Source organism: Rhincodon typus, chromosome 15, assembly GCF_021869965.1.
Source record: "Rhincodon typus isolate 14 chromosome 15, sRhiTyp1.1, whole genome shotgun sequence".
NCBI classification, from domain to species: Eukaryota; Metazoa; Chordata; class Chondrichthyes; order Orectolobiformes; family Rhincodontidae; genus Rhincodon; species Rhincodon typus.
The window spans coordinates 44,824,413-44,850,847 of NC_063346.1; the positions used below are offsets into that span (position 1 = coordinate 44,824,413).

The 26,435-nt window shown below is 39.9% G+C and overlaps 1 protein-coding gene across 9 annotated transcripts in view; it reads right to left on the bottom strand.

Moving 5' to 3' along the window:
• cfdp1 (craniofacial development protein 1) overlaps positions 1 to 26,435 on the bottom strand; it is a 176,052-nt gene that overhangs the window by 74,739 nt on the left and 74,878 nt on the right. For 2 of the 9 annotated variants that reach the window (XM_048605871.1, XM_048605874.1), the window contains exons 6-7: positions 22,746 to 22,920; positions 12,788 to 12,890 (exon numbers count right to left, since the gene is read on the bottom strand). The exons of 6 other annotated variants lie outside the window; for them this stretch is intronic. In XM_048605871.1, the coding sequence (XP_048461828.1) occupies positions 22,782 to 22,920 (139 nt within the window). In that variant the 3' untranslated portion in view covers positions 12,788 to 12,890; positions 22,746 to 22,781. Of the gene's footprint in view, positions 1 to 12,680; positions 12,891 to 22,745; positions 22,921 to 26,435 lie in introns of those variants that run through there. One more of the 9 variants, XM_048605872.1, reaches the window with a different exon arrangement.

Sequence of the window (26,435 nt, forward strand, 5' to 3'; positions counted from 1 at the left end):
TGGATGTGCCAAGGCTGCAGAGCTTAGATCTAATCCATTGTAGAATCACTTAAAGCTGTCTATCATTTGCTGCTTATGCTGTCTGGCACACAGGTAGTCCTGTATTGTAACCTCACCAGGTCAACATCTCAATTTTAGGTATGGCTGAAACTGATTTTCATGTGGTCTCCTGCACTCTTCATTGAACCAGGGTTCCTCTCCTGACTTGATGTTACTGGTAAAATGGGAGATATGTTGGGCCATGAAGATGAAGATTATTTGAATTCTGCTGATGAGACTTACAGCACCTCTTGAGATTCTAGATTTGTTTGAAGTCTACCTTATTTAGTGTAGTGGCAGTGCCATACAACCCAATGAAGGATGTTCTCAGTTTGAAGATGGGGCTTCATCTCTGCTAAGACTATATGGTGGTCACTTCTCCCAATCCTGTCTTAGACAGATGTATCTGCAGCAGGCATGTTGGTGTGGAGAAGGTCAAGTATGTTTTTCCCTCTTGTTGGTTCCCTCACCATTTACCACAGATCCAGTATTGCATGCATGTCTTTTAGAACTTGAGCAGCACAGTCAGTAGTAGTGTTGCAGAGTCACTCTTGGTATCAGAAATTGAAATTCCCCACAGTGTAGATCATAGAATCCCTACAGTGAGGAAGTAGGCTCTTCGGCCTAACAAGTCCACACTGACCCTCAGACCATCCCACCCAGATCCATCCCCCTACAACCCACCTAATCTACACATCCCTGAGCACTATGGGCAATTTTCCATGGCCAATTCACCTATCCTGCACATCTTTGGACTGTGGAGGAAACCGGAGCACCCAGAGGAAACCCACATAGACACGGGGAGAATATGCAAACTTCACACAGACAATTGCCCATGGATGGAATTTAATCTGGACCCTGGTGCTGCGAGGCAGCAGTGCTAACCACTGAGCCGCACATGGTAAGCAGATTTTCTTGTGAATGTTTGATTGATGCTATGAGACCTCATGAGGTCTGGAGTCAATGCTGAGGACTCCCAGGGCAACTCCCTCCCAACTGTGTATCACTGCACTATTACCTCTGCTGCTTCTGTCTTGCCAGTGTATTAGGATATATCCAGGGGTGGGGTTGGTGTTGGTCCTGACTGGGTCACAGTCATCCTCACAGATTCATATCTTACAGATAGTGCCATGCTGCTACTTGACTGGTCTGTGAAACAGCTTTCCCAATATTGGTAATAACCTCCTTTTACTAGTAAGGAGGACTTTACAGAGTAGATAGGGTGAGTTTGTTGTTGTTTCTGTTACCTAGATCAATGCCTGGATATCTGCTTGGTTTCATGGCTTTTTTGAGACTTTTCAGTGATTTGGTATAACTGAATGGAGGGCATTTGTGAGTCAGCTGCATTGCTGTGAGTCTGGAGTCACATTGCAAGCCAAATCACGTAAGGACAGCATTTTTCCTTTCCTAGAGGACATCATTGAATCAGATTGGTTTTTACGACAATCAACAAAGTTTTCACATAGATTAGACTTTGATTCCAGATTTTTGTTTTGAATTCAAGTTCCACCATCTCTCATGAGCATTTCCTGAGTTGCTGGATTTCTAGTCCAGTGACAACACAACTGCTCTATCATCTTAAGTGATTGGGTGAAGGGATAGAGATACATAGGAACAGGCGAAGATGGAATAATGGCAAGTTCAGAGGTTTGTAGGCTGAAGGAAATTAGAGGCAGGGAGGGAAAAGGCCATAAAAGATTCAAAACAAGGATGAGAACTTTAATTTGATGATGGCGAACTCGAAGTGAAAGAAGGTCAGTGAGCTCACACAGTGATTGCTGATGAGGTCTCTGTTCAGAACAAGATGAATGGGGAGATCTTGGATGAGGTGAAGTTTATGAAATTGAAGGATGGAAGGTTGGCCCCAAAAAAGCATTGGAATAGCCTAGTTTGGAGGTGTCAAAGATACCAATAAGAATTAGAGACAGGTTAGAGAAACATGAGATGGAAGTGAACAGGTCTTTTCAATGTCGGGGACATCAGCCAGAACCACAGCTCAGCAATGGAATACTAAGGCTGTAAACAGTATACTGTACCCTGAGATAATGGACTGGGAAGCTCAATGTTAAGAAATTTATGGTAAGGACCGAAAATGAGAAGCTCCAGTTTATTAAAATATTTAACCAAATGGAATTGTGGCTTATGCAAGACTGGATGCCAGATAAGCAGATTTAAAACAAGCAGAGAAGAAATTCCTTAATATAATCTTCTAGTCATAATCATATATAGGTATTCTTTAAGGGAATGGGCAGTGTGAAAGAAGAGGTAAAGAAAAGTAATATAGAAACAAAATCAGAATTTGCTAGAAAAACTCAGCAGGTTTGGCAGCATCTGTGGACAAAAAATTGAGTTTTCATTTCAGGTCCATTGATCCCTCTTCAGAACCAGGCCGAAATGTTGACTCTGCTTTCTCTCCACAGATGCTGCCAGATCAGCTGAGTTTTTCCAGCAATTTCTGATATTGTTTCTGATTTCCAGTATGTGCAGTTCTTTGTTTTTATTAAAATAAAAATAGATTTGAATTGTCACAATGTTCATAAAAAATGTAATAAATTTTGCATGAAGATAGCACGAAAGAAGCAACACACGAGGCTGAAAACCATCCAGAGCAAGGCAGTCTGCTTGATTAGCTTGATGTTAATATCCCTCCTTATGCCACTGATGCACGCACTGGGACCAGTGCGCACAATTTATAAGGTGCACTCCAGCACCTTACAAAGGGTCCTTTAGCCAAACCCATAAACTATCACACAAGAAGGTCAAGGGCAGATGATGCATGAGAACACCACCAACTGCAAGGTCCCCTCCAGATGACATATCTTCCTGACTTGGACCTTCACTGTCAGTGGGCAACATCCTGGAACTCCTTTCCTATCAGCTATGCATGCACTGCACCCAAGCTCTGCTGTGGTTTAACAAGCAGGCTAACTGCCACCTTTCCAAAGGAAATTAGGGTTAGTCAATAAAGGTTGGACTAAATAGCATTGTCAACATTCCATAATTATATGCAGCAAATAAAGTTTTAAAATATATTTTGTTGTTACGTGGACATAATTTTGCAAAGGAAATTAAATAATTGACCCTTCTAACTTTCTCTACTTGTCAGCTATGGCATGCAATTTCCTTCAGCTGAGAGGGTGAAAGCAGCACCAGAAGCATTTGGGCTGTAAACTAGCATTTCATATTCAGCCAACAGAAACACCCTCACTTGTGCAGCATATGTTTGTTATCTTTCACGCAAGGGTGATTAGACTGAACCTCATTAAAGAGCTTCAAAAGTCATTACAATTGATGGTTGACAATAAATTGTATTGTCGGGAGGGGTAGGCAAACAGAAGCGGGGTAAATGATGGTGGGAAGAATAATAACTAATGTCTTTAAACAGTACATTCAAGAAAACTGTTTGAAATTAATGTGAAACACTGTTCAGTATTCAAGATAAAGCCTGAATGCTTGTACTGCTTTTCAGCCACTGAAATAACATGCCCCAAACAGCAGGACAAGTGAAGGCTTGTCTAGGAATGATGCCCATTTTATGCATCTACCACAGAAAAGTCTTTACACAGCAATTCTGTTGCACATTTTTGTTTAAATTCAGTGGCATGATTGCTCATCTTGCATTGGACTATTTAGGTATTATATTAAAATAACGGACCACTGAATCCTAATTCTCATGACGCTGCTGCTGCTAGGTGTTCTTGATTGCTGTTCATTCTAGAGTCTCAGGTTATACATAGGCAGGGTAAACATCACCGCCTGTTCCAGTATCATATTTTTGAAGGTTGTGAACATCAAGTTGTTGACAACAAGTCAGGTTCATACACGTGCAATAACACCAAAGCATTGCAGGCATGTACTAAAACAGATAAACCCTTGCTTGATCTTTTGTACAATAGAGGGCAGAAATTCAACCTAAAGATCCACATTCAGATGAGGCAAATTTGACAGGGAGATACCAGTGGAGGAAACTGGGCTCATGAAAAGCTAGACGAAATGTGAAACAACTTTAGATGGGAGGTGAAAAGTGTCATTAGCACGTAATAAAATGAAGATAAAGAGTGTTCAATTCATTGACATACTTCAGTACTTGTCAATTGCATTTAACAGTAAATCTGAAGCATTTTCAAGAAGCATAATTTTAAAGAATGGAATTATATTCTTAATTTGCACTTCTGAAAAGTATTTCCCCTGCGCAGAATGTTGCAGTGTGTTCCTTCTACAAAATGCACTGTAGAAATGCAGCAATATTATTAGTTAGCACCTTCCAAATCCACAACCACTACCATCTCGAAGGACGAGGGCAGTAGAAGCATGGGTACACCAACACCTGCAAGCTTCCCTCTAAGCCACTCATTAACCTGACTTGGAACTGTACCATTATCTTTCCAGTGTCACCAGGTCAAAATGATGGACCTCCCTCCCTCATGACATTGTGCGTGTACCTACACCAAGTGGGCTTCAGTGGTTCAAGAAGGCAACTCACCACCACCTCAGGCCAACTAAGGATGGACAATAAATATGTGCCCAGCCACTGACAACTGTATGCTATGAAATATTATTTAAAAATTACTGCAGTGACATTTTAAAAGTCAGAAACCTTTTCACCAAGAGGTGGAGGAGTCTGGGATGCACTAACTGTGAGGGTAGTGAAGGCAGGAAATCTCATAACCTTTAATGAGTACTTGGATGAGCACTTGAAATGTCATAATATTTAAGGCTCTGGGCTTAGTGCAGGAAAGTTAGGCTAATGTAGGTAGTAACATATTTTGGGAGGTTCAGACCTCAATGGACTGAAGTGCCTCTTCTGTAATGTATAATTCTAACAGCGTTCCGAAAGGGGCTTTTTAATTGTTCAATTAACCAGGTGGTATAAAACAGTGCTGCTGATAAATAGTGCTGCCACCTGGAATTGAAATTGATGGCTGCTATGTAAAAAATGGCCAAAGGTATTTCAAATTAGATCAGCTTTTGGTGGTGAATATTTCTCTATTTGGGCAATCATAGTCAACACAAACATTCTTACAGCCAACACACTGCCAGAGATGTTAGCATTCTGAATGGCTAGGTCAAAGAACCTCATAACAGTTCATCATGTGCTGCAATGCCCAACCAGGATCTCATCAGGATTAGTGAAGGATGCTTCTAGAATAAAACCAACTATTCAACTCTCTTCATTTCAAACTCTGGGAGTGAAAATAAACCAACTTCATGTTTGGAGTTTTGTCTTGGGTCACATTATCTGACCTCAGTCCTGAGTAACAGTGTACTATTTAATTAAGAAATGTTTTAAAAATTCTTTCGATGGATCATGTTGGGGGTGGGGGTGGGGTGGTCACTGCTTAGCTGACATTTACTGCCCATCTTTAACTTTGCTCAAGGAGGTGGTATTGAGCTGCTTTCCTTGGTGTGTACTTCCACATTACTGGTAGGAACTGAGTTGCAGGGTTTTGATCCAGTGACAACTATGGAACACTGACATAGTTTTGATTCAGGAAGGTGAGAGAAACTTGGAGGGCAACTTGCAAGAGCTGATGCTCCAATGCATCTGCTGTCAACGTTCTTCTAAGCGGTAAAAGATCACAGGTTTGGAAGGTGCTGTTGAGGGAGCCTGGGTGAATTCACAGATTCCCTACAGTATGGAAACAGGCCATTTAGCCCAACTCCCCGAAGAGCAGCCCACCCAGACTCACCCCCTTACTCTATCCCCGTGACCCTGCACATTTCTAATGGCTAATCCATCTACCTGCACATCTTTAGACTGTGGAAGGAAACCCACGCTGACACGGGGAAAATGTGCAAACTCCACACAGTCGCCCGAGGATGAAATTGAACCCAGGTTCCTGGCGCTGTGAGGCAGCAGTGCTAACCACTGAGCCACCGTGTGCAAAGTCCAAAGAGAAGCTTCTGTTTTGTGCCCCAATAATTTGGAGCTCAGGAGAGATTACTTGTGCTATTTTGGTAAATATTTCACTGGTAATAGTCAAAATATCCATGGGTAGATATGTTGATAGTATGTGATGATATGTGATTGGAGGAGGCTCATATGAATATATCTGTATGGTCAATAAAAAATAAAATGTTCCTCTTAGTTCAGGAATCAACTACCAGGGAGCATCAATTTAAGGGGCAAGAAGGTTAGAGCAGATACAAGGGAAAATATTTTTACCACTACATAGAGATTGTGGGTATCTGGAACTCACTGCCTGAAATTATGGTAGATTTTGGAACCACTTGAACATTTAAGAAGTATTTAAGTGAATATTTTGAATGCCATAGCATAAAAGTCATTAGACCAACTGCTGGGAAATGGGATCAAGTGGATAACGGCTTGATCACCAGCACGGTCACAATCAGCTTTCAGGCCTCTTTCGGCGCTGTATTCCTGTACGAATATAAAGCATAAGTGATGTCATAGACCAGTTAGACTGAACGGGCTTTTTATGCTGTTACCTCTGTACAATTCTATGTAATTACAAATAATAAAGCACATCATTGGCTGAAAAGTGCATTGGGACATCAAGGTTGCGAAGAGTATGATATAAAATCTGAGGTTTTTCTTTCACCTTAACTTCAGTTCCTGCTGGCTTTCTCTCTCTGTAATTCAGCTTTGCACCTTTTACCACTTTCTCATGGTGGCATTGATCATTCCCCACCATCCCTCCCACAGACTCAGTTTTTCTAGCTAGTGTGCACTGTTTTGCAGCACTGCTTCAACATTTTGCCACCCAGAGTCGGGCAGGAATTCTTTTGGTAGCTTTGCCAAGATCGGGAATTCCAACGTCATTTTTAAAAAATAAATACTGGAGACAATAGTCTCAATTCAGTACAAATTCAAAGGATGTATTGGGAAATGTAAAATGTTTGCTTGTCCTGCCCATTTAGAGGCAGGATCATGTTTGCTTGCCTGGGCATGTCACTGTCGTTTCTAAACGTATTGCTTTTGAATTTGGACTCCAAATATGTAGGTTATCCAATCATACATTGGGAACCTGAGGGAAGCCACACCTCATGAGGGGCAAGGTTGAGAAAGTGGGACCTTCATGGTGATCTCAGCCGGTACAGGAACTGAATCCACATCATTGGTGTCACTCTACATTGCAAGCCAGCCATCTTGCCAAAGAATACACACATGTTCCATTTGTGAAATGTACTTCAGTGTAAAATTTTGTCCTGCTAAGTACCTAACGAAAATCAAAGTTAAAAGCTGGGTGGTTTGCACGAAAGCCACTGAAAACATGCTCAAAACACATCTGTTGATTCACAGAAGAAAATGCAACAATTTTTACATTCAACTGTTTCTTGCCCTTTCACATTAACTTTCCAGTCTAGCCTAATACCTGGCACTTAATTTAATAGAAATACCTAGGGCAAACTAGCATTTTACCGCTCAACTTCGTCTTAAACCAGCAAAAAGGTCTTATGTGATTTCAAATAAGTGTCAGTTGCAGATGCCCTAAACCATTTAGTTACCGCAGCTGCTATTTTAAGCACAATGACTTCTAAAGATCATTGTACAAAAGACTGATGAGAAACAATGAAAATCAAACAAGTGCCCCCAAGCTACAGAGGAAAATCGGAACTGAAATATCAATTTGAAGACTTCAAACGAAACATATCAAATTGCAGAAAGTTGAGGTTTAGAAGTTTTCCTGAACAAAGTACTGTAGCATGATCCAGTTGTAACTAGGTGGATTTCCATAACCCCAGTTTCCAGTGCCCAGATACAAGTAGTGTTACATAGTGCAAAAATTCAGGACTAACTTAACAGTATGTGCCAGAACCTTAGCAGTTCAATAACAATATATTCCACTTACATCTAGAAACATTCTAAAAATTAAGCCAATTTATGACCTTCTACATTACAAGCAGCTAATGGAATTAGTAAAGCTGTGACTAACATATGGAACAGTTTCGCTACAGTGGGTTTTAAAGTTGGAATACATTCACTGGATTCGGATAAAGTGACAAACTACACATGATTTACGATTGTGAATCTCTATGATTGTGAATCAATCACAATCCAATTGGTACCTAACACAAATATCCAGTCTTTAGTACTTCCAGATGATTACAAGGCTGCAAGGCAGTCATACTACACATAACAGTTGTAACAATGAATTTTGAGAAGCAACAGGTAAGAGGATATATAAGAAATATGCCATAAAACTGATACACTTGGTATTAAAGGGAACAAAATGCAAAATGTGACTGAGGGGCAGTGGTAAATTAATGTTTATGGATTGATGGGGTGTAGGCAGTGAAAAGTCCATGATTTTGGAGTGAGAATGCTTTCATTTTTCATGTATATAAATGGAGCTGGAAACAAGCACCATTACAGTGATATCAAAGTTTACCAATATTATTATATTGAGGTACAAGGAAGAAGACCAGAAATTGCAGGAAATGGCTGGTGAATGAAATTCATTGCACAGAAATGTTGACATAATTCATTTTGTGAAAAAGGCAGTGTAACCTAAATAATATGGCTTTTAAAGTTTAAATGTGAGTGGGATAATGACATGTTCTCTGGAATATAAATCCTTATAGGTGGAATTGCAGGTAGCAAAAGGCAAAACGGAGTCTGAGTTTTAGGCAAATGAGACATTGAATATAAAAACAAGAAATGCAATGTAGAGATTGTACAAGATATTGATTAGGCCACAGATGGAGCATTGCTTATGACTCCGGACACTTTAATGTTCAAAAGAACATTGCAACTTTGGAAAGAGTAAAGCAAAAAACAAAATCATAATAATAACAAGAAAGAGGTATAACAATAAATTGCCAGTCAATTCGAACAGTCTTTCACCAGTTACCCTCCAAGTAACTAAACGAGGCCACTGTGACAGCATTCGTACATCAATTGCAGCCCTCGACTGTTGAAACACTGTTGGTTCCCTTTCTTTGCTCCTTTGAAAATACTTATCCAAATCTATGTGAAAGTGTTATAATCTCAACCTCCATCAACTGATGTGGTGCAGCATCCTATATTCTAATAACCCTTTCTTCATAACTTGAAAAAAGGAGGCAAAAATTCAGGAGAGACAGTAGAAAAATGGAGGGCGAAGTTAGAATCTGTTTCTCCCCATCCCTCCCTCACTGAAAGTGTAGCTGAAATATGGAATGCCTAAACACACTAAACCTGTCAAAAACACGAGTTGCGGTCAAATCTAAGTAATCTGGTAAAACCATCGACTCCAAAAATCCATTTCATTTGCACTAACCTGAAATTAGTGCAAGATTAAAAATAGTTCAAATATAATTATGTTTTTTTGTGAACAGTTCCCACAGAAATGGCATTGACAATTTATTTTTAAATCAGAGTAACGGAAACCTCTTGGGAATTGAACCTCTGTTTGGTAAGTGTGCACTCTTTGTAGGTCTGCAATTACATGGCATTATTTTAACACAAAATGACCAACACAGACCAAAGCTGAGATTATCATCAAGTTTCTTAAATTCTAATAACCACTTGGAGTTACTGGAGCAACACTTTATGAGCAAATTACAATATATGATGTTAGATTTTGTAAAGACTTAAAGAACTCTCAATCCCACCCTCTCATCTTATTTTACACCTTACAGGTTCTCTAATTCTACACCTCAAGGAGGGACTGCTTGTATTATCCTTAAAAGCTGAAACAAAACTTTTGTTCCCAAACTGAAACACCCACTTATGCCTGGACAAAAATTGACAAAAACGACTGCTCTGCCACAACCTACTTAAAATAGATTCTGGCAGAAGGATGGTCTTTGATCCTTGGCCAACCTGCATAAACAGTATGAAGGGAATGAATGGAATAGTTATGATATTAAATATTTTGTAAAACGCTTATCATCTAATTGTGAGAAGGAGTCTTAAAAAGAAATGCCTACCAACGGTCACCTGACTTCTCTTGTGGACTCAACTGCAATGAACCAGATGAAGGAACCAGACTGTACATATCTCAAGACAAGTGAAATTCAAAGAGACTCAGACAATGCAGCTGAACCTTCTAAAGATGCAAGAATTCACAACATCACTATTAACAGCAGGAAGAATTTCTTCAAAGACTTCAAAGTCTAAATACCCTCTTAGTCTAATAGTTATGAACAGTATGAAGTCTTGTTGGGAACAGCAGATGACCCAGGAAATCTTCAATCCAGGCCACAGCTCTCAACTGAACTAACTCAACATCATGATAGAGCTGTGTTTCTCTCTGCCATTCTGTTGAAAAGGCACGCAGCAGTCTTCAAGTGAAGCGCCTACAGAACCAGTAAAGAACAGGATTGGTCATGTGCTTTACGAAGCTCCTGCACCTACTCAGTACATGTAAAAAGCAAGCTCTGACACACAACATTGCAGCTACTAATTTTGTTTTTAAGTTTCAACCCCTTTATGTCAGAAAGAGAAATTTCCAGAAGTAACAGGCCTACAATGATCTTCCAAGCTAATCTTTCATCTCAATAGGCATCTTTTACCCCTACTTACTTTTAAATTTTGTAAAAACCTAAAGGACTGTGGATGCTGTAAATCAAAGACAAAAACAGAAATAGCTGGAAAAGCTCAGGAGGTCTGGCAGCATCTGTGGAGAGAAATCAGAGTTAACGTTTTGGATGAAATGTTCTGAGGAAGGGTCTCAACTCTGATTTCACTGCACAGATACTGCCAGATCTGCTGAGCTTTTCCAGCAATTTCTATTTTTGTCTTTAAATTTTGTATATATATCTTTAGCTAATAAGCTTTTACTCAAAAGGTTAATCTCTTTCACCTGAATAACTATAATAGTTTTGCAATAAATGAAGCTTCTCTTGTTTGAAATTAAAGCTTTATTGCCTGTCATTTCTAACTGAATCACATTCCAGTTAAAAGGAACTATCTTCACATGCACAAATTCATAACTCATGGACCATAATGAAGAAATGCCTTTTACGCAGTTCTGATGAAAGAAATACTAGCTCAAAACAGGGCCATCTACAAGTTGGAGGATAACTGATAGGTTTGAAATTTTCCAAGTAAAATTAATTTCAGATTAACATTCATGAAATAAAAAATGTTTACTCAATATATACTGTATAAAATTTTCTTAAATATATAACACATCTGTTTGTTGCCTAATTTCAGACTGCTTTTGCTGGTTCTACTTTTTCATTGCACCAACTGAGATTACCATGAAGGATTCTCCCCTTGCCCAAGATATGGTGACCACTGCCAATCGTCTCTCACTAATGAGAAAGCAGCTCTACAGTCTAGTAAGGGTATTTACCTTACTTTTTCATGTCCAGTTATTACAAAGAAAACCATAAACAATGAGTTCTCTCTCACCCCTATATCATTTACACCTAATTCCCCCAAAAACCTAACCTTTGGCTCCCCTCAAGCTTAACCACATGACACTCCTGGCTGACCCTATCTGAAGGTTATGGCCTCAGGCTTCAAATGTACACTGACAAGCCTCAGGTCAACTTCTACTATACCTCTCCACATCCTGCTGTCAGACTGTTTAAATTATCTAGTATTGGATGAGCCATAATTTCTTTCAATTCAAGACAAAAAAAACAGTCACTGTCTGTATCTGTTTCCTACCCATTTAATTCTTCGCACTATTGTGGCCATCTCAAGCTGAACATTCTTGGCATCCTATTTAACCCAGAGTTAAGATTCTGGCCCCATATACTCTACATTACAAAGATCACCTATTTCCACTTTTGTGTCGCTGCTGGCTCACTGTCATTATTTCAGTTTCTCTGCGGCTGAAATCCTCATCCAACCTATTGTTACCTGAAGCCATCACTAACTAATGATCTCCTGGTTGGTTTCTCATCTTCCAGCTTAGATAAATATGAGCTGATCAAAACCACTCACACGCACATAGAGCAATAATAATTCTCAACTCAACAACTTTTGAATTTTAAAATTACTGTTCAAATTTCATCACAGTTTCTCTACCCCACTCCCATCTTTAACTTCCTCCAGCCTCATGATCCTCCAAACACCTGGCACTACTCTAACTATGCTAAGCTATGCATCCCCAAATCCTTCACCCCACAGGTAGCAATCTGCCTGTGATATATCTAATCCCGGAGGTCTGGAATTCCCTCACTGAAACCCACTGACCTCCCAACCACCTCAAATCTTACCACTTTGATCAATATATCTCCTCCTTTGAGTAGGTATCATTTTCTACCTTCTCATTTCACTCCCATCTCAGGATGTTTTCCTACATTAAAGATATTAAAGAAATGGAAGTTATTGCTGTTATCAGAAATACATAGTTTGAAGTGCTGATACACAGAACAGTTTATTCTATTTGTTTTTCGGTTTAATGGGTGTGACATCATATTGGATTGTGCACATTTGTGACACACTGTGTAAGAATAACTATTTCAAGTAGGCAACTTCAATAATGAAGAGTTTAAAATTATAGTAAATCAGTAATTCATCAAAAAGTACAAATAAATTATTCTTAACTGAACTTTTGGTACCAAATTTATTCAAGTCTCATCATTTGATTAATGCTGCATATCAGTGACATAATATGATTACTTAGGTCACACTCTCTTTGCTGCGTTTTAAACTTAATCAAGTTATAATACATAATGTTTAATCACAAAAGCATCAGTCTAACTCTCGGAATTAATCACAGGAAAAGGTCACAGTGTGTTTTGAAACAATCAATCTCTGTTTATTTTGGACTTCCTTACATTCAAAAACGGAAGGAACTGTGCTCCTTCTGCAAATTACATTGTCAACATTATTTAAGGATTTGGCTGAAACTCTTCCTTCAATAGAACACTTCAGATTGGCCTTTGAAATTTTCACAATGCAAGGGGATCTAGAAAAAAAATGCCTTGAAGTTTGGTCTTCTGTGCTGATGAAAAATAAAAGTACATGATGTTTAGATCACACAAATGTTACATTGAATTGAAGTCAATCTGAACCTTCTGTCTCAAACTAGTAATTTCTTTGACTCAGATCCCTACAAAAATGCAAAAGGAGAAGAGATCCTGGCAAATAGTAAAAGATACAAGGAATACCAAAATGTGACAGAATTGATAGTAGAATCATAGAATCCCTACAGTGTGGAGTCAGGTCATTTGGCACATCGATTCCAAACCAAGCCTCTAAACAGCATCCCATCCAGACCCAGCCCTACTCTATCCCTACATTTCCCACCCTGGACACTATCTGCAATTTAGCATGACCTAGCCTGCACATCTTTGGACTGTAGGAGGAAACCGGAGCACACAGAGGAAACCCACACAGACACGGGGAGAATGTGCAAACTCCACACAGACAGTTGCACAAGGCTGGAATCGAACCAGAGTCCCTGGCGCTGTGAAGCAGTAGTGCTAACGACTGAGGCAAAAATGGAGTATGGAGAGAAACTTGGAAATAAATGAAAAATAACTTTTTATAATAACTTTAGGAAAAACGGAGGGTGACCGGGGTAAGGTGTAAGTATAGTCATATTATCAGAGAAAACAAGGAAATGGCAAATATTGCATATTACTTGACATCAGCAGTTACAGCAAAGAGAAAAGACAGCCTGCTACAGATTCCAATAGTGAATCAGGGACAGGGATTTAGTAAGATTAATTTAAGCAAACAGAAAAAAAAACTAATGGCACTAAAGTGTAACAAATTCCCAGGAGAGATGACTTCCACCCCAGAATTTTAAATGAAACACAGTAAAATCCCACAGCTCGCATGGGGCACAATCCAGAGTATGTCGTAGTCAGTGATTTTTGACAACAAGAAATTAGCTCTCCGTGCAATTTTTTTTGCAATTTGTTTACAATGGTGGCCTGTCACTGAACATATTCACAAGGGGCTGCCAACATATTCTTAACAAAATGTAATAAAAATTGATTACATACGATAAGAAAATCACAAGGGTACATTACACAAGAATTATTTGAAATGGTTTTATTACAAAGATACAACACATTACCCTCAACAACAACTTTAAGATACTCAAACCTCAGAGGATTGCCACCTTGTTCTCACTTTAAAGCACATTTCTCATTGGGCAGTGCTGTAATTGGTTCTTTCAACAAATTTCTGCATTTTTGAAAAAAACATGACTTTTGAGGAGTGGTGTTACTGGCTGGGCCAGCATTTGTTGCCTGTCCCTAGTTGCCCTTGAGGTGTTGGTGAGCTGCCTTCTTAAACCATGAAGCTTGGTCCAGCTTCACAAACAACATAGTTAGGGAAGGAGTTCCAGGATTTGGCCCAGTGACACTGAAGGAACAGGCATACACTTCCCGAGTCAGGATTGTGAAGGGCTTGGAAGGAACTTGTTGATGATGGTCTCCCATACAAATGCTACCCTTGTTGTTCTAGGAGGTAGAGGTCATGGATTTGGAAGGTGCTGTCTAAGCAGCTTCAGTGTATTTTTGCAGTTCATTTTGCAGGTTGTACACAATGCTGCTACTGAGCATTGATGATGGAGGCAACAAATGTTGTTGGATGTAGCACCGATCAAGCAGGTTGCTTTGTCCTGGATGGTATCAAGCTTCTTGGCTGTTGTTAGAGGAGCATGTATCCAGGTGAGTGGGGAGTATTCTATCGCAATCATGACTCATGCCATGTACATGTTGGACAGGGGGTGGGGAATCACAAAGTGAGTTACTCGGTTCAGGATTCCTAACCTCTGACCTGCTCTTGTAACCACAATATTTACATGGCTAATCCAGTTCAGTTTCTGGTCAACAGTAAACCACCCAGAATGTTGACAGTGTGGGATTCAGTGATGGTAACACCATTTGAATGTCAAGAAAGAATGGTTAGATTCTCTCTTGTTGGAGATGGTCATTACATGGCATTTGTGGGATATGAATGTTACTTGTCACTTGTCAACCCAAGCGTGGACGTTGTCCAAGTTTTGCTGAATTTGGGCATGGACTGGTTGGAACCAGAGGAGTTGCAAATAGGGTTGAACATTGTGCAGTTACCAGCAAACATCCCCACTTCAGGTCATTACACCACTGATGAAGCAGATAAAAATGCTTAGGCCTTGGACACTACCCCAAGGAACTCTTGCAAAAATCCTAGAGCTGGGATAACTGATCTTCAACATCCACAATCTTACTCTTTGGGTTGACTCCAATCAATGGGGAGATTCACCTCTCAATCCCACCGTGCCTACTTACTCCATGATGTTGTCCTTAGTCAAATACCGCCGTGATATCAAGGGAAGTCATTCTCACCCACCTCTCCAGTTCAGCTCTTCCACCCATGCTTGAAGCAATGCTATCATAAAGTCTGGTGCTGAGTAGTCCTCATGGAACCCAAACTGAGCAGGTTAGATAAGCAAGTGCTGATTGTTAGCTTTGTTAATAACCCCTTCCACCACTTTACTGATGACAAAGTACATGCAGTTCTGCTATAATGCATGTTTCATTAATGTGAATTGTCTGTAACATGACTGATGAATAGCGGACGCTGTTTGGCTAACACTAACTTTTCTGCTGTACAGAAAAAGTGAGTTTCTATAGCAATTTCCCTGTAACACGATTTTCTATAACATGAAATTCTACAGCACAAGGTTATGCTACAACCCAACTATCGTGTTATAGGAGAGCTACCTGTAGACTGATGGGGTAGCAATTGCCCGGGTTTGATATGTCCTGCTGTGTGTGTACAGGACAAACCTGGGCAAGTTTTCACATTGTTGGGCAGATACCCAAATTCACTTGAGGTTATCTTCTTTATTTAAATGTTTTTTTTTCTCTGAAACCCTTAAATAAAGGGCTACCTTGGCACACTTACTCCTTTATATGTTCCTTAAACAGGACCTCTGTTTCTGGAGCTTTTCTCTTATTATCTTTTAAGCCACTCAGGACTTATATTCTTCTGTCCTGACTGTTTTGAGGATTGTTAAACATCATTACTGTTTTTACAGGCCTTTTCTCTCTCCAAAAGCCACACTTCTCCCTCCAAAAGAAATCTGACAGATGGTTCGCTCTTTCTAAAAAACTTGTTTCTGTCTTTGTTTTGCCGTGTCATAGGACACTTTATTGTTGGCAACTTCTGATTAATTTTTTATTTTCTACCTTTGTTACTAATGTACTGAAATATGCACCCCAAGGGTTTTAAAGGCTTCATTTAGATGGAAATAAACAAACTTTCAGAAAACCTGGCACCACTTACAGAACTCAGAAATGAAACTAACACTACGTCCTTCCCTTCTTAACACACAATATAGACATACAAATCAAATATAAATCCAGACACTGTTTTTCTACCTTCGAACATAAGTTATCAACTAACAACATCATGAATCTTCATCACGCTATAATTACAGATACGTTGATTAAACACCTTGAAAATTTGCAGCTGATTACAGAAATCAAGCACCGATTTATAAAAGGTCAATGATGTTGACAAACCTGTTTATTAATACCTTGAAGAACGCTAAGTAGTTGGGAGGGGAATGTCTATGGATGTTTTTATATCAATTTTCAGAGGCACCTGATAAAATCCCTCATAAAAGACTGTTACCTGGTATTAAAGATTATGAAATTGAAGGCAAATTAGTGACCTAGTTAAAAAACATTGTCTCCTGCAGCTCAGCCAGGGCAGTAATAGACAAGTCATTGAGTTATAGAGCTGTATAGACCCTTCGATCCAACTCCTCCATGCCAACCAGATAGCCTAACTTAATCTAGTCCCATTTGCCAGCTTTGGTCCATATCCTTCTAAACACTTCCCGTTGATATACCCATCAAGATGCCTTTTAAATGTTGTAATTGCACCAGCCTCCACCACTTCCTCTGGCAGCTCATTCCATACATGCACCACCCTCTGTCTGAAAAAGTTGCCCCTTAGGTCCCTTTTAAATCTTTCCCCTCTCACCTTAAACCTATGCCCTCTAGCTTTGGATTCTCCCACTTCGGGAACACACCTTGGCTGTTCACCCTATCTATGCCCCTCATGATTTTATAAACTTCTATTAGGTCACCCCTCAGTCTCCGACACTCTAGGGAAAAAAGCTCCAGCCTATTCAGCCTCTCCCTATAGCTCAAACCCTGCAACCCTGGCAACATCCTTGTAAATCTTTTCTGAAACCTTTCAAGTTTCACAACTTCTTTCCTATAGCAGGGAGACCACAATTGCATGCAGTATTCCAAAATTTGGCTAATCAAAGCTCTGTACAGCTGCAACATGACCTCCCAACTCCTAAACTCAACGCACTGATGAATAAAGGCAAGCATACCAAACGTTTCTTCACTATTCTATCTAACTGCGACTCTACTTTCAAAGAACTATAAACCTGCACTCCAATTTCACTTTGTTTAGCAACACACCCCAAGACCTTACCAAAAAGTATATAAGTCCTGCCCTGATTAACCTTCCAGAAAATGCAGCTCCTCCCATTTATCTAAATTAAACTCCATCTGCCACTCCTCAGCCAATTGGTCTTGCTGTACTCTGAGGTAACCTTCTTTGCTGTCCAGTACACCATCAATTTTGGTGTCATCTGCAAATGTACTAACCATACTGCTTATGTTCACTTCCAAATCATTTGTATAAATGATGAAAAGCAGTGGACCCAGCACTGATCCTTGTGGCGCACCGCTGGGCACAGGTCTGCAGTCTAAAAAGCAACACTGCACCACCACCCTCTGTCTCCTACCTTCAAGCCAGTTCTGCATCCAAACGTCTAGTTCTCCCTGTATTCCATGTGATCTAATCTTGTTAACCAGTCTACTAAGTGGAATCTTATCAAATGCCTCATTGAAGTCCATATAGATCAGATTCACCGCTCTGACCTCATCAATCTCCTTTTTTACTTCTTCAAAAAACTCAATTAAGTTAGTGAGACATGATTTGTCATGCACAAAACCATGTTGACTATCTCTAATCAGGCAATGCCTTTCTAGATACATATAAATCCTGTTCCTCAGGATCCCTTCCAACAACTTGCCCACTACTGATGTCAGGCTCACCGGTCTATAGTTCCCTGGCTTTTTCTTGCCACGTTTCTTAAATAGTGGCACAATGTTAGCCAACCTCCAGTCTTCCAGCACCTCACCTATGGCTATCAATGATACAAATATCTCAGCGAGGGTCCTAGCAATCACTTCCCTAGCTTCCTACAAAGTTCTGGGGTACACCTGATCAGGTTCCAGGGATTTATCCATCTTTATGCATTTTAGGACATTCAGCACCTCCTTCTCTGTAATATGGACATTTTTCAATATGTCGCTATTTATTTTCCCAAGTTCTCTAGCTTCCAGGTCCTTCTCCACAGTAAACACTGATGCAAAATACTCATTTAATATCTTCCCCATCTCCTGTGGTTCCACGCATAGGTGGCCTTGCTGATCTTTAAAGGACCATATTCCCTCCCTAGATACACTTTTGTCCTTAATGCATTTGTGGAATCCCTTTGGGTTATCCTTAACCCAATTTGCCAAAGCTATCTCATGTCTCCTTTTCACCTTCCTGATTTCCCTCTTAAGTATACTTCTCCAGTCTTTATACTCTTCTAGGGATTCACTCTTTCACTGCTGTCTATACCTGACATATGCTTCCTTCATTTTCTTGACCAAAACCCCAATTTCTCTTGTCATCCAGCATTCCCTACACCCACCAGCCTTGCCCTTTACACTAACAGGAACATACTGGCTCTGGCCTCCCGTTATCTCATTTTTTGAAGGGTTCCCACTTCCTAGCCATCTCTTTACCTGTGACATCCGCCCTCAATCTGCTTTACAAAATTTTTGCCTAATTAGAACTTTTAACTTTCAGATCTGGTCTATCCTTTTCCAAGACTATTTTGAAACTGATAGAATTATGATCAGTGACCCCAAAGTGCTCCCCCACTGAAATCTCAGTCACCTGCCCTGTCTTATTTCCCAAAAGTAGGTCAAGTTTTGCTCCTTCTCTCGTATAGTACATCCACATGTTAAATCAGAAAATTTTCTTGTACACATTAACAGATTCCTCTCCATCCAAGCTCTTAACATTATGGCAGTCCCAGTCAAAGTTGGGAAAGTTAAAATCCCCTACCATTACCACTATCATTCTTACAGACAACCGAGATCCCTGTACAAATTTGTTTCTCAATTTCATGCTGACTATTCGGGAGTCTATAGTACAATCTCAATAAATGTGATCATCCCTTTCTTATTTCTCAGTTCCACCCAAATAACGTCCCTGGATGTACTCCCAGGAATATCCTCCCTAAGTACAGCCACAACGTCATCCCTATCAAAAACACCACTTCTCCTCTTATCTGGTTGTAGGATATGACTAGCATGAAAGATGGGAGGAATTTCTTCTCCGAGGAGATAGTTAATCTGTGTAGTTCTGTGCCACAGAAGGTTATTGAGGCTGGGTCATTAAGTATATTCAGGAATGAGGTAGATAGATGTTCAATCAATAAAGAAATCAAGGGTCGTTGAGATAAGGAAGGGAAGTGGAATTGAGGATTATCAGATCAGTCATGATCTCACTGATGGGCAGACATCATGGGCTGAATAGCTTACTTCTGGTCCTATGTCTTATAATCAGTGCTCCCCCAGGATCTCTGTTGCAGTCTGAACAGTGAATACATAAATCACTTATTGATAAAATAGAATACCACGCAGTTAAATTGGAAAATACAAAGATAGGCAGCATAGTAAGGTGTGTAAATTACAACAATGTTACCAGATTATGTTAATTGGAAAAATGTGGCAAATGAAGTTCAATGTAAGTTAATGAGTAATCATCCATTTTGCACCGAAAAAGGACACAGGAGGGTAAATTCTAAATGGTGAAAGACCAGAAAGTGGACGTTCAAAGAATTTTTGGTACATAATCATCAGAATGTTATGAACTGATTCAGAAAATAATTGCAAGAGCTAATGTAATGTTGCCCTTTATCATTACAGGACCAGAATACTAGAATGGTTTTGGAAGTAGTGCAGCAGAGTGCATCAAAATGGTATCTAGGATCCAAGGCAGGGTTTCCTCAACTGTGGATTGCCTGCCCAGTGCTGTTTCAAGGCAAGACCTTGGTGTCATGAGTTCTGAAGTAGCAATGGCCACTGTGACCGCTAGCCATAGATTCTTCCACAAGAGGAAATATCCTTTCCACATCTACCCTGTCTAGATCTTTCAGGATTTTATATGTTTCAATCAAATCACCTAAACTTCAGCAAATGCAAGCCGAACTTGTCCTACTATAATCAGCCCATTCCAGAAAATAGTCTAACCAACATTTTCTGAACTGTTTCTCACGTATTTACATCCTTCCCTAAATAACAGGACTGATAATGTGGATAAATCTGCAAATACAGTCTCACCAGTGCCGTTCCAACTTAAGCATAATCTCCCTACTTTTGTGTTCAATTCCCTTTGTGAAAAACGATACCATTCTATTAGTTTTCCCAAATATTTCCTATACTTATATTCTAACCTTTGACAATTTATGCACAAGGACATCCAGATTTCTCTGTACCCGAGTTCTGCAGTCTCTCACTGTTTAGATAATATGCCTCTCTTCATATTCTTCCTGTCAAAAATGGACAACATTATATTATCCCATGTTATTCTCCATTTGCTATTTGTTGGTGCACTCTCTTAACTAATCAATATATTTTTGTTGAGTCCTTGTGGCCTCATTACAACTTACATGGGGGTGACTGGTGAAGGGAGGGGAGATGAGACGTGGTTAGTGAAGACAGAAGGATTGGGGGATTAGTTGGTTGAAGGGAAAGAGTGATGGGGAAGGTTGGCTAGTGAAGGGAAGGGGATGTGGGAGAGTAAAGGGGATGATTGGTGAAAGGAGATATAGAATGGGGGGGGGGGAACTGGTGAGGGTGGGGAAGACCTTTAGCCTTGATCCCTAGAAATTTTCACACAAAGGCATACTAAATCTGAAACATGAAAATGAGAGTTAACAGGAGAAAGAACAAAACATTTGGAAAGACTCATTTTATGAGAAGAGATTACTGTTGCAAAGTTGGGGACAGTAATTATGGATAGGGCGGCAAGATGTTACAATTTGATGTTTGTAAAATGTTGGTGGTCGCAAAATGATAGAGAGAAGGCAGTGCGTGGTCCTTTTAAAAGATTGTGTGGGCAGCTTATGGATTTGCAAGGGCACAGAACATCTGAATTGTAACATTTGTATCAAAGGCTGTATAGTCAGCAGTCCAAGCCGCAGATTTGGTTTGTTATCAAGACAACAAGTTTGAATTTAGCCAATTAATTTAAACCAGACACTTAAGATACGAAAAACCAATTAAACTTAAATCTGATGGTTTTGACAACACAGGACTAATCCTGTTGTAAGGAATTAATATGTCATCAAGGGTATAGAAGACGGGGACAGTTGCAAAATCGGCAGAGAGCAAACTGCCATCTTCTAAGAGATCAGCTCTCTCGGCTTTTAGAGAAAGCATCATCAGTTAATGTTCCTGACAGAAGATCAGCAGAGAAGACACAGAACATTCTGGAAGACATAACCTGGTTGTAATTTGGAGACACTAAGTTCTAATTTTTTTTAATTTTGGTTTCTATAAGTGATCTTGTATTTATTGGAACAGCATACTATAAGAAATTTGTTTTATTTGGGAATAGTTAGTAGTTACAGGGGATTTGTTCGGTTTGTTAATACTTCAGTTAATTTGTCCACTGTTAGAATTAGATAAATAAATTGTTACTTGTTGATTGTAGAGTGAGTATCAGGAGTTTATTTCAGTTAACCACTCCTTTATAACAGATTGGGGGTGAGAGGCAGGTTATACCACTTTTCACATTTCTTTTAACAGATTATAGGGCGAGGTCAGCCTCTCTGGGTGCTTCCGTTTCAGTTATCAGGGGTGGTGGGTAGGGGGCTGGGGATTAACCACTGCTTTATACCCTTATATAAATTAAAGTTGCACTGTCCAGCTTGATGACACACAATGGAAATACAGCTAACATCAGTAACTTGACAGAATAAAGGATTGGAAGGGATTGAAGGGAACCACTTCTTTGAACAGCACTGGTGGAAATGTCCCATCATTGCATCAAAAAGAAAAAGAATTGCATTTATAGATTGCATTTACAAGTCATCACGTCACAGCCAATGAGCTACTTCTGAAATGCAATTACAACAGGCAACACAACAACCAATTTTTACACACCAAACTTCCACAAATAGCAATATGAAAATGACCAGATAATCTTGGATAGTGATGTTAGTTGAAGGATAAATGTTGATTGATCAGCACAATGAGGATATCTCCTCTTCAAAATAATGCCAAGAGATATTTACATCCAAACGAGAAAGTAAATGGGACTTTGGTTTGACATCTCAGCCAACAGACTCTAACAGTATCATCCCCTCAGCACTGCTCCGGAATTTAAGACATGATTTTTGGGCTCAAAGTCCTGTAATTTGGATTTTAACACAAAAACTTCTGACTCAGGCGAAAGTGCGAGTAACCAAGTTAAGACTGACACATGGTTATAAACATTGGGTTCAATCGATTTCCAATCATTGTTTGGTGTGTTCTTCTTTAAAATAGTAAGCACTGCAATAATTCCGATTTGCAGGGATTCATATTTAGGAATTTAGAACATAGAGTAAACCGAAATGTTATATGACGGCAGTTTTCCCAAATAAACAGTTGTGTACCATATTCTATTATTAAATAAAATGCATTTCACAAATGCGTTGACTTTCCAGACATTGTAGAGACCGCAGGCCAGTTTCATATCATGAACGTAAATTCAAACTTACTAGTACAGTTTGTGTATCTTGAAACACAAACCATAATTACTGCAATGCACTAAGATTCCACCATTGGATTTTCTCCAGAAATAACGCAGGTGTCTGAGCCCAAGTCAATAGCAGTTTTATCTTGAGTTTGGCAGCAACATAATGTGAACGAAAAACCACCAGCTGTTCTGAAATTCTGTTCAATGAAAGTACATTCCACTATTACTATTTGGTTTCAGAAGAATGTCTTTGTTTAGAATTCATCCCTTAAAATTTTGAATCAGTCTGGTAACCTGAGTTGTCCACGTTCAGTCTTGAGTTTCCACTGAATCGTAATCAACTGACAAACTACTTTAAGTAATGCATGAGAGTAATAATATTAATGGGATTGCTCCAAAGATGATTTAGGAGCAAATCAAAAATGTTGAGCAGCTGCTGTTATTCCTTTACTGGTTGAAGAATGCCATGCATAGTAAACTCTTATTTTCTTAAGAAATTTAAATCATACAGATATAGATAAATGTATCAACAGGGAGAAAAAAAACAATTTATTCCAGTTGCTTGTGTTTTAAGGCAACTCATCCCCATACCTTTGGTTGATTAATGCAACACATGTCCCAGCAAGTACCATACAAATAAAATATTACTAAAGAACTAGGAACGCTATACATTCATTCACTCAGTACACACAGGAACATAACATATGATAAGAGGTTGCAGGCTTGCTTGCCGAGCCAGTATGTTTGATTGCAGATGTTTCGTCACCTTGATAAGGTAACATTGTCAATGTACCTCCGGTGAAGCGTTGGTGTTCCGTCCCGCTTGTTAATTATATGCCTTGGTTTGCTGGGGTGGTTGGTATTACTTCCGGTTTTGTTCTTCGCTGGTTTGTATATGAGGTCTAGTTCAATGTGTTTGTTGACGGAGTTCCGCTTGGAATGCCAGGGCTCCAGGAATTCCCTATTATGTCTCTGTTTGGCTTGTGCTATTATGGATGTGTTGTCCCAGTCGAATTTGTACCCTTCTTTGTCTGTGTGTATTGAGACCAGTAAGAATTGGTCATGTCTCTTGGTGGCTAGTTGGTGTTCGTGTATCGTTATTGCCAGTTTTCTTCCAGTTTGGCCTGTGTAATGTTTCTCACAGTCGTTGCATGGTATTTTGTATATTACATTAGTTTTATTGGTTGTTGGTATGAGATCCTTTACATTTGTCAGTAGCTGTCGCAGGGTGGTTGTTGGTTTGTGGGCTATCCTGATACCTAGGGGTCTCAGTAGTCTTCTGGTCATCTCTGATGTACACTAGTCAGCCATCTCAGGACTCATCGCAGGGGCAAACATGCAAAGACTAGAACACACCACCCTCCCCCGCATTCAACCTAAACTGTAGATCCGGTACGTGGATGACACATTTGTCATTATTAAATGCAACAAACCAGAAGAGACCCACCACCACATCAACAACGTATTCACCGGGATTAAATTCACGCGAGAAGAAGAAAACAACAGTCAGTTTCTGTTTCTGGACATCAGAGTTGAACATATGACCAATGGGGAGTTCCAAACCTCAGTATACAGGAAAGCAACCCATACTGACCAAATCCTCAACTTCCACAGCGACTACCCCAATGTCCATAAACGAAGCTGTATTAGGACACTATTTAAACGGGCCACCACTCACTGCAATACGTCAGAACTACACAGGAAAGAGGAAGAGCACCTATACAAAATCTTCACTATGAACGGATATCCCCGCAACTTCATCTGCAGGTGCCTACTAAACAAGCAACAACAAGAGGACACAGTACACACTAACACACTGGCCACACTGCCCTACTTCAAGAACATATCAGAACTGACAACGAGACTCCTACGAGCATGAGGAGTCATGGTAGCACACGAGCCCACAAACACTCACAAGGATTAAAGACCTCATTCCCACAACATTCAGAATCAACGTGGTTTACAAAATACCATGCAATGACTGCCAAAAACATTACATTGGATAGCCAGGAAGGAAACTAGCTATTAGAATACATGAACATCAACAGCAGCAAAACGGCACAATGAACTTTCCTTAATATCAGTACACTCAGACAATGAAGGCCATCAGTTTAACTGGGACAAAGTAACCATAGTAGCCCAAGCCAAACACAGACACACACGGGAACTCCTAGGGGCATGGGTCTCAACCCATAATGCAATCAACAAATGAACAGAATTGGACCCCATATACAAACCTATACAGAACAAAACCTAAAATGATACTAATCACCATAACGGACCGGACAGTATAAATTCCATGCAGAATCGAATAACATCGCTTCATTGGAGGCCTCACCGATAATGTTACCTAGCATGGTGACGAAACAACTGAACGAAAACAAGCCAGCTCGGCAAGCAATTCGGCAACTTCACCCACAACGCGAGCTACAAATCTTTGCTAAAACCTTAAAGACCCTTTCCATAACTGGGTAACCAGAAGTGGGCACAGTACTCCAGAAGAGGCCTCACCAATGTCCTACACAACCTCAACATGACATCCCAACATCTATACTCAAAGGACTGAACAATGAAGGCAAGCATGCTAAACACCTTTTTAACCACCCTAGCTACATGTGACACAAACTCCAAAGAATTATTTACCTGAACCCCCAGATCCCTCTGTTCTACAACACTACCCAAGGCCCAACCACTAATTGTATAAGTCCTACCCCAGTTTGCTGTACCAAAATGCAATACTTCGCATTTATCTAGATTGAACTCCACTTGCCATTTTCTAAAAATGTAACATTTTATGTCATCCATTCAGCTGTTATCTGGAAGTCTAAATTTTGTATTAAAACCATTGGTCTCTACAAATATTGTAACAACATAGGAAATTTTTTTTGGATGAAAATACAGCTATTAGGTTTTATTAACAGCACAAAAACTGGAATAGGCCATTCAGCTCCTTGAGCCTCTTCTATCATTTAATGGGATCATGGCTGATTTGTGGCCTGACTCCATATACCTATTTTTGGACATTAATGATCTGCTCAACAAAGACTTATTCATCTAGTCTACCTAAATTTATCTGTGTCAGATTTAAAACTGACAACTGATCTGGCATCAAGTGCTATTTGTAGAATAAAGTTCTAAAGCTCTACCACCTTTTGTGTGTAGAAGCGCCTCCTAACATCTCCCATGAACAGTCTAGTCCTAATTCTCAGACTGCATTCCCTAGTTCTAGAACTTTCACTTCTAGACACTTCCGGACACTGCTTTGCAAACTTTTCCCAATCGGACACCATTTTAATGATTTAGACCTTGACAACAAATTTGTAAGGAGGAGAGGGGAAGGTGTCCCAGAATTGTTGAGAAGGGGAGGGAGGTGCTGTTGTTCTATAAAGTAGGGGCATCTATTGCTCAGCAAGTAGGAGTAGCTTCAGTTTTTCAACAAAACGGGATAGGTGTTTCACTTGTTCATTTGATCAAACAGGAGTTGATCGTGTCTTTCCCTCCCTTGTCCAACCACTGCTCTCTTCAATCCTTGTTCATTCTATCCCTTCCATCTCCTCCTCCTTTCACTCCCATTATCTCCAAACCCCTTCCCTTCAACCACATCACCCTGACTTCGAGACAACAAGGTGCAGGGCTGGATGAACACAGCAGGCCAAGCAGCATCATCTCTGCTCCTATGATGCTGCTTGGCCTGCTGTGTTCATCCAGCCCT